This window comes from Barbus barbus, assembly GCF_936440315.1.
Source record: "Barbus barbus genome assembly, chromosome: 4".
In the NCBI taxonomy this organism is placed as follows: domain Eukaryota; kingdom Metazoa; phylum Chordata; class Actinopteri; order Cypriniformes; family Cyprinidae; genus Barbus; species Barbus barbus.
Window position 1 is genome coordinate 42830598 of NC_136732.1, and position 9803 is coordinate 42840400.

General features: G+C 39.2%; 1 protein-coding gene across 1 annotated transcript; it reads left to right on the plus strand.

Moving 5' to 3' along the window:
* Nucleotides 1-515: 515 nt before the first annotated feature.
* LOC306868971 (uncharacterized protein) lies at nt 516-8918 on the plus strand. The gene is made up of 5 exons (XM_079415473.1): nt 516-2265; nt 4032-4130; nt 6355-6414; nt 7429-7491; nt 8447-8918. Exons 1-5 carry the CDS (start codon nt 522-524, stop codon nt 8659-8661), a joined length of 2181 nt encoding a protein of 726 aa, XP_079271599.1. The 5' UTR covers nt 516-521; the 3' UTR covers nt 8662-8918.
* The last annotated feature ends 885 nt before the right edge of the window (nt 8919-9803 follow it).

The following is a 9803-nucleotide window of genomic DNA, read 5'->3' on the forward strand; positions in this document are numbered from 1 at the left end:
AGGATAACTTCCGTCAACATATCCAATGTGACCAACTGCTTGCACAGGGAGCGTGTCTTGCAAGCTGGGGACTATTTCCACAGGCTCTGTGTAATATCACTGCTCCTGCTGCACACATGGTACGGCAGCACAGTCCCTTGATTATTACGCTGGAATGAGAGGATAGTTCCTAGCCATATCGGCACAGAAAATATAACTTTTCATTTTCCGTCAGTCTTAGTACACGATGTAACTACAGAAGAGTCAAGTCTTAAATAGGAAAAATATCAAAACTCTTTGGTCATTTTTGAGTGCGATGCTAATGGTCTAATCCGATTCAATGATCTATGCTAAGCTATGCTAAAAGTGCTACCGCCAGACCTGGAGATCGGCTGAATGTTTACTAACTGTTTAACTCTTGGGGAATTGGAGAATGAGCCTATTTTCAAAAATAGTGGCTTGTTCCTTTAATATGTTGTCGGCCATGGCATTTCTGATCAAGACCTCTAACTTGTAGCTTTTATTCACAGCGTAACAGAAAAATGCTTGGAGAATATCTGTCCAGTTCAGAACTGAGTGAGGAAGAATATATACCAGAGACAGAGGAAGAATCTGAAAGTAACACTTCAGCAGAGGAAGAGAGTGGTTCAGCAAAAAAGAAAGCAAGAAACAAGAAAAGTCAAGGAAAGATAATGTCAAAAAAATCAAGATCTCGACCACTGAAAAGGAGGCGTCTGACACGTTCTTGTTCTTTGGCTAAGAGTGGAAGCAAAGAATCCTCTTCACAGGACAAAAACAATACCGGAGAATCCTCCTTATCTGAACCTGAAAGCAGGTCCTCTTCACCTCATAATTCTGAAGTTACAGAAAAAGGATTTGTAATCCCCCGACAGCAATCTGTTGCACCAGTAAAACCAAGTGACTACTTGCACTGCGTAAACTGTGCGGCGTACCTGAAAAGGAAATCAATGTGGAGACACATGCAGAGATGCCACCTAAGCCAGAAAGTCAAAGGAATGAAGCCAGGAAAAACTCGAGTTCAGTCTCTTTGCACGTATGCTGAACCAGTTCCAGATGGTGTGAATGCACGATTTTGGAAAATGGTGCATGAAATGCATGAGGATGAGATAACAAATATGGTCCGCAAAGAGCAAATCATATTAAAATTAGGACAGCATCTGTTTAATAAGCATGGCCATGATGTCACAAAACATGAATATATCAGACAAAAGATGCGTGAGACAGGGCGCCTGGTCCTCCAAGGAGGAAAGAACAGCAAGTTGAAGGAGGTGTCAGATTTCTTCATCCCGGCTAATTTCCCTCATGTCATTGAAGCGGTTCACAGTGTGGCAGCCCTGAAGTTAGGGCACAACCTCAAGAAGATGGCTAACGTTATTGAATGTGAGGCAATGATGTCCGGTGATAAGAATGCCCTTAGCAATGTGCAGGCCTTCAAACAAATCTGCGACACTAAATGGAGTGAGTGTGTGTCGTCCCAGGCCCTCCGAAATTTGAGTGAAGCAAAATGGAACTCCCCACAACTTCTTCCCTTTGCTGATGATGTGAAAAAAATGCACCAGTATCTTGACAGCCAGAGTAAGGAGTATCAGACAAAACTCGAAGAACAACCAAGCATCAAGAACTGGTCAGAACTGGCAAAGGTGACACTCTGTCAGGCAATAATGTTCAATCGTAGACGGGAAGGAGAGGTGTCCAAGATGCCCCTCAATGCTTTTATACTGAGAGACACCTCATCGACTCATCCAGATGTAGAGCTTGCTTTATCAGACCTTGAGAAGTCACTTTGCAAGCACTTCCAGAGAATTGAAATAAGAGGCAAACGTGGACGAAAGGTCCCCATTCTTCTCACACCAGATATGGTGACATCGATGGAGTTGCTTGTGAAGACTCGCCGCAACTGTGATGTGCTCGATGAGAATGTGTTCATGTTTGGAAGACCACAAGCACTCAGTCACTTCAGAGGATCGGATGTTATTCGTCAGATCGCTCAAAGCTGTGGAGCAAAACACCCAACTGCATTATCCTCCACCAAACTGAGGAAGCACATGGCCACCATGTCCAAGGTCCTCAACTTAAAGGACAATGAAATGGACGACCTCGCTGACTTCCTAGGACACGACATCAGGGTCCATCGCCAGTATTATCGCCTGCCCGAAGGAACATTACAGCTGGCGAAGATCAGCGAAATACTTATGGCCATGGAACGAGGACAGTTGTCTGACTTTAAAGGAAAGAACCTAGATGAGATCCAGATTGATCCACAAGGTAAACAGGCATGAATAAATAAGTAAACTCATTTACACTAGTGGTGGGAGAAAAAATGAGGATGTGTTGCATTCTGATGCATGGTGATTTTGAATTGAATTGAAGCGTTGACATGATAATCTTAATCGAAACAAATAGTGAAACCAGTGCCAATTCGCACCCCTAATTTTAAAGGGTTACTCCACCCCAAAATGAAAATTTTGGCATTAATCACTTACCCCATGCCATTCCAGAGCTGTAAAAGCTGCAATGGAACGATACGCTGTTTGTGTTCAAATCAAAGCGTAAATGCGTGTAGAAGACGTCTCGTTGCATTGCAGCTGACACAGAGCAGCGCACGCTATGTGCGTCCAGCGGGTGCTCTCCAAAGTGGCGCTAAGGTGACCTTACGCTGCCGAAATGTTGAATAACAACGTTATTTTTGTTTTCTTTCTGTACAAAAAGTATTCTCGTTGCTTCATAACATTGTGATTGAACCACTGATGGCAGATCGAGTACTCTGATGATGTCTTTCATACTTTTCTGGACCTTGACCGTGTCATTTATCAGGCAGTCAATGGAACAGTTACAAGTAGGGATGCTCCGATCGATCGGCCGGAGATCGGTATCGGCCGATATTCACATTTTATGACTCGATCGGTACTCATACATTTGGCCGATCTCATGTACCGATCACAATTTGATGACGTCAATACATTGGATAATCAAAACGTTCTCATCTTGAGAATAACAGTTTCAAAGTTTAAATTCCAACCTAGCCATCTAACAACAATTATTTATATATATATATATATATATAGCTAAATGTAGATCAGAAACGTCTTGTTACATCTGGTTTGAGTCATAAGTTATAGATAGATAAATAGAAAAATAATTGTATTTGCAGCATTGTTTTTTTCTGCTGTATTTTAGTGAAAGTAATCTATAATATTGCCTCTCACCGTGTTTCTGTTGTTGTTAAAATAACCACGGCAGCTCTTGAACTTGGCACCGGCGCGCATCCGGAGAGAGAAAGTGCACCGAGCTGAAAGGGCTTGAATAAACACCATTTTAAAGGAATATTAAAATGTTCACTGTATAAGGAATAATTTTTATGATTTATATAATTTTATTACATATGTTATATAAAGCTTGAAGCATTAGAATCGGTATTGGTATCGGCCGATCACCATGACAAGAAATCGGTACTCGTATCGGCTGCAAAAATCCTGATCGGAGCATCCCTAGTTACAAGCCTCCCAGATTTATTCTAAAATATCTTAAATTGTGTTCCGAGGACGAACAAAGCTTTTACAGATCTGGAACGACATGGGGGTAAGTGATTAATGCCAAAATTTTCATTTTTGGGTGGAGTATCCCTTTAAGATGGCAGTACTGTCACAGAGATTCCAACTATAAACAAAAACCATAGAAACTCCAATTTTGGTTAAAATGTAAAGTTGTAAAGATGTATTTGCACAGTAGGAGAATTAATTAGGAAAAAAATGTAGATCAAGAATTGTTTTGGAATCAGATCATGACTCCCAGAATCGGCTCGGATCGTGAAGTGCCTAAATATTCCCAGCCCTAATTTACACATTTTCCTCCATAGTTTTATTTTGGCAGATGTCAATGTAAAAATAAAGCTGATTGAAAAATCTCAAATACCATGTTACGATCAGCAGGAACACCACTGTCGATTATAGACATTTGTTGAATGTAGCGGTTTAAAAAATGTTTAGTTTGCTACCTGATTATTTTGTCTATGTGATTGCTGTATTTTCTAGAGAGAGTCCTGATGGACAGTGATGGATCAGAGTCTGAGGACGAGAAAGAAATGACCGAAAATGATGCTTCACCTTCACCTTCACCTCCAGATTCAGCAGGTATGTAGTGTGTGTCGTGCCGCCTTTGCTCAGTAGGCAATAATGACCAGTGACGACTTGAATTAAAAACAAAAGAGCTGTTTATTGTGGTTTTGTGCAGTGTTATAGACCTTTATCCTGAGTAACCAGTGAGCGGCTCCATGATGGATTCTAACTTCCGTTTGGATGCTCTCGTTTTCCGGTCTCCAAAGAAATCCGTTAAAACACGATAAAAAGATTGACTGAATTGAAACTTTTTCAATATAACTAAATATAAAAATGTGCGGAGGGTTAAGCTGTGCTGTTGTTGGCTGCCACAGTAACGTAATAAACTAAGGAATTCCTTTAAAGCACTTGTTTTGCGTTCCAGAAATCCTGTCATGTCCGGAGCTGTATGCAGCGCTTAAGTTAGAATACTGGGTGTTAAATAATAAAATGTTAAAATAATGTTTGCTCTTATCATTCTGTGGACAAAATCCTGTGACCCTCACCCCGATCAGGAGCTGTACATTCACAACCTTATTATGCATCTAACAAATACGTGGAACATTATTTGTCATCTACTGCAATCAGCTATATCAGCTATTTAATGTAAATGAGAAAAATCCTATACTGATACACAACACTGCCAAGGTCTCTGGAAGAGGTTTGGATAGGTGAGGGTTATGTGCTCTGTGGCTGAGTGAGCAGTCCGGTGGTGGGGATTTCATCCACTGCTTGTGCTGGTAATAATGCAGTGGAGAAGGAGCAGGAATCCGTTTCGACAGCCTTGAACATGAAGTGCTGGAGGATGCTGATCTCCTGGAGCACCAAAGGGTCCTAAAATCTGGAACATGCAGGTGTGGCCGTGGAGTAGGTGCAGAAGGTCCTTAGCCTGGAACACACAAGCAAAGGTACCTTGAAGTGAAGGTTTGCACGCCGGAGCTTAACCTTGTTGCAGATGTCTGTGTGTCTTCTGCCCGTCTGGGCTAGAGACCCAGAATTTGGTCGATCCGTTTTGGCTCTCTAGGATGGAGACTCAGGACGTGCTGCATCTGTTGTTGTCTCGCTGGACGAAGACTCTGAAGTCTGAACGTAGAGTATCTCTTTCCTCGCAGGCTGGAGGCTCAGAATGTGGTCGTATCTGTTGCTGCCTCAAAGCTGGAGACTCAGGACTTGGTATCTGTTAGTGTCTCTTCCCTTATGGGACTCAGACTCAGAACATGGATGTTTCTGTTTCTATCTCCTACCCCGCAGGCTGGAGACTCAGATCGGTTGTTTCTGTTGCTGCCTTCCCTGTAACAGGCCGGAGACTCAGAACATGGAGTGTCTTTTGGGAAGGTACCTTTATCTCTTTCTGATGAGAAGAAGATTGCAATCTGGCGCTTCTCCATTTCCAGGCTGTGATTGGCTGTTTCCATCAGAGGCCTTCTTTCCTCCTGTGAACCGTATTTGCATTGTCCAAACACACATTCAGAAAAGTGTCACTAAAGCTTTTTCCAATGCATTATTCACTTACCAAACCACAACCAGAATACCTTTGGCAATGTTACGAACACATGATGGAAGTCCAAACATGATGGAAGAACTTCTTCTTGCCCTCTAAGAGGTGTCTGGCCGTTGTCCTGGCATCTTTATCTGATGGCGTTGGACAGTTTGCTTATGTTAGTCCACCAAGATCCAATCAAAATGTTGCAAACCTTTGTCCACTGTTGTTCACTACAGATGTGTTTTCAATGCAGCTAACCTCGCGTCGCTTCATCTTCCCACTCATTAAACTATGATAGGTGCTTTACTGCAAAAACACTGTAAAGTGATGAAAAACGGCGCCACGTGATTTTAAAATTATTTGAATAGGTTTCACATTATATTATATCAGCTCGGAAAATATGTAAATGTGAGTAGAAAACAGAGACCGGAAATATAAAGCATCGTTCTAAACGTTCAGAAACATGTCTATACAAGAAGTGCATTGCGCACGCGTCGTTCATTATTCATCCGTCCAGCATGCTCTCAGTCTAGAAACGCATTATGGGCAACATATTCTGAACGTGTACAGGACAATAAATGAGTATTTAAACTGTTACTGCTGGCATTATTGGAGAACAATTAGACTTTCTCACTATTACTAATCTAATTTAATTCACAACAGTCTGAAAGGGAACGATGGGAAAGCTAGAAAAGGCTAAATATTACTGGAAGTAAAACATTGAGTGTGCTTGCTGATATTTAGGAGTTGTTATTGAATAATCTTTTTTGTGTCCAGATAAATCAAAGAAGTCCTCTGCTGGAGTTGGACAACACAAAAATAAAGAACCACCCAAAGGTAATGCGATTTAAAAACATTAAGAAAACTTCTGATTAGAGCTGGGCAATTTAGAAAATAATTAAAATCTCAATTTTTTTTTTAGACCATTTGACTGATTCTAGATTGTTTTTACGATTTTTAACTAGTCAACTTAAAAAATGTAACTACAACATGATTCAAATGATCGTTTTCTTTATTAATCCTCTATTTAAAGCAAACTCGAATCCAGGTGCACCACATGAAGTTGTCAACATGATGTAAATATTAAAGTATCTTTTACAGAAAAGATGCATGAACTACAACTACATCTTGTTCAAACTTGTCTTATTATGTTCAGATATAATAGGTATTACAGGAAAATGCTTTAAAATAAATCTCAAAAGTCAAGGTAATTCAAATTCAAAATGACTGAAGATAAAACACCAGTAGATTATTATTATGTATAAATGCATCTTTCAGTCTGTCACATGAAATATGAGAGATACAGTAGTTACAGGTTTCCATTGTTATTTTTTTCTGTGTAACCATGGATGTGTTTAACTGTTGCGCTCGCATCAGCTGCTCATTCTAAACAGCGCTCAACTTAAAAGACATTCACCTCCATATTCTTGCATGTTTCTCCTATTCCTCTGCACGCGGCGCATCTTTATCAACACAAGGCCTTGCGATATGAGCGCGTCGCACGTTTGGTAATATTTTTATAAAAAAATTGTGAATCCTTGATTTCTAAAAAATAAAATAAATTTGAATTAATCGATTAAATCCAGCCCTACATCTGATATTGTTGTACTTGTAAAAAGAGTTCAATTCCGTACAGTGCTTTTATTATTTTTATATCCTATACATGCTATATTATATTTTTATATCCTGAGAAGAGAAGAGAAAAGATGTTTTTGTTGTTGTTTCACCTGTTAATCTTTGTTAAATACATGTGTGACACAGTTACTGGTAACCATTTAGTCTATTCTATGCCATTACTGAATATTGCATATATTGAAAGTCTTTTCAGTTTTGCTCATTTGTTTATAACAGGCAAGACTGATAAACAACTGCAGCCGAAAGGCAAGGACTTGGAGGAACCACACACAACGAAGAGTAAGCTATTTTCAAATGTCTTATGAAATAGGCCACACTTTCCATTTTTCTGTGAAAGTTCAGTCAAAATCAAGTCATTTCAATAGGAATCTGCACAAAAAAAACATTTTGATGACAACAGAATTCCCTTGATTTTCATGTGGAGCTGAAATTTGGAGAGGTTTGACACGACCGTATAGAAAGTGTGTATTTTTCAGTGATCTGCATTGATGGAGATTTGTTACAGCAGCATGGCAGATAGATCCAAAATGGACAAAGTCTTCATTTCAGTGGTTTCTTCTTAGACAGTTTTGTCCAATAAAACACTGCATTTTGCGGCTTAATATTCATAGACAATAGTCCATATTGACCTACGTTTGATGTATCCATCCAAAATATGACTGGATTCTGTGATTTTTGTCTGTTTTCTGCATCGTGGAAATCATAATTTGTCAAGAAGGAAACACTGTATGATTGCAATGTGAATGGGTCTAATTAAAGTATCAACACAACTCCTGTAGACTGCAGTGCAGCTAGAGATGTCAGAATTGGATAAAAACATTTACAAAAGCTCTTATTAGATTTTTAGATGTGTTGCTGTTGGTCACCCTGGGCCAATATGATTCAAGCATATGTGCAGCTTTTAATTAGCAAAAACCTATTTCAGACCAGTATCTACTGAAGGCTTAAACATGAGAAGAAAGGGAAGGCTTGTCCAGTACAAAGTTCACGTCACCAATTTCCCATGCAGTAATTTAAGATTAAGACCAATAAAACTGAATAAATGAAATCTTTAGTCATTTTTGTCCTTATCTTAGATATTGACTGAATTACCAGCAGTTTTGTTTCCCATTGTTACTTGGTGACATGCATGTAAACGTGCCAGATTTTCAACCATGATTTTAGCAAAAAATGTGTTGATGTTTTGAGTCACTTTTAACTAATCACAATGACTAATTACTCTTGTTTTATTCAGGACTGTCACAGAACCCCCGGAGAAAGTGGTCTCCAGAGGAGATTGAGGCTGTGGAGAAGACTCTGATGGACAGCATCAGGTCTGGACAGGTTCCTGGTAAAGCTCAGTGTATGGAGTGTATTGAACGCTCTCCAGCAGCACTTCAAGGGAGAAGTTGGGAGGGCGTCAAATTTTATGTTAAGAATCGTATTGATTCTTTAAAGAGAAAAATGTAACAGAAAAGGGGAAAGGGCCTTTATCTGGATGTTTTTTCCTGTTGAAGGCAACAAGTTTGTGTTTGTTGCTTAGAAAACAAATTTCAGTACGTTAAGAGTACTTTCAAGTGAAGTGTTTTAGAGAGTTTTTAGTTTCACAAATACAGTTAATGTAAACAATCACCAAGCTGAAATGACACATTTTTATTCTTACGCAGCCTGTTGCATATTGTGCTAGTAGTGTTAAATACTGAATAAAAAAGTGATGCATTTGATCCATTCATCTTCTCCAGAGTTTTGTGTGCTGTTACAAGCCTGATATTGATAGAAATATATAGCATTATGAATGCCAGGCATGTGGTGTTTTAATTCAGAGTGGATTCCAGTATGCACAGATCATTATTATTTAGCAAAGACCATGATACCCATGGTGTCAATGCTCCATGAACATATCCTGCTTGTCTTAGTTATCATTTGGACCTTTTCAGATTTTCAAAACTGAAGAAAATTAGATGTGTTAAACAGGAGGTGAGGTAAGGCTTTTTTCCACCGTTTACATCCCCAGAAATGGTCTATTCAAATACAGTTGATGGTTAATTAGTGAAAGGCAAGATAAAATATATAAATACTGACACATTTATCCCTTTTAAACAACTCTTTAATGATTGTCTAAACTTAAACTTAGTTGTTAATCTTATAATGGTTTATTATTCTTATAAAATAGATAATCTATAGATAATTCATAATAGTGACACCCAATGGTGGTTTGTGGTAAGACACAATAGTGACGTCCCCGCCAGAATAGAAAAACCTGACAAAAATGAAGCTTTTTAAACTTAAGTTTTTTTGATAATAAATATGTTTTTTGGGGATCAAAAATTATTCCTGACACCTCTGACTTAAAATTATTGCTTTATTGTATTTAGAAATTACGGTCCCCATGTGTAACCTTCTTGTCATGAGTCCCCACAAAGTAACAAAAACAAGTATGTGTGTGTTACAGTGTGTGTGTGTGTGTGTGAGAGAGAGAGAGTGTGTGTGTATGTGTGTGTGTGAGAGAGAGAGAGTGTGTGTGTTACAGTGTGTGTGTGTGAGAGAGAGAGTGTGTGTGTGTGTGTGTGTGTGTGTGTGTGTGTGTGTGTGTGAGAGAGAGAGAGAGAGAG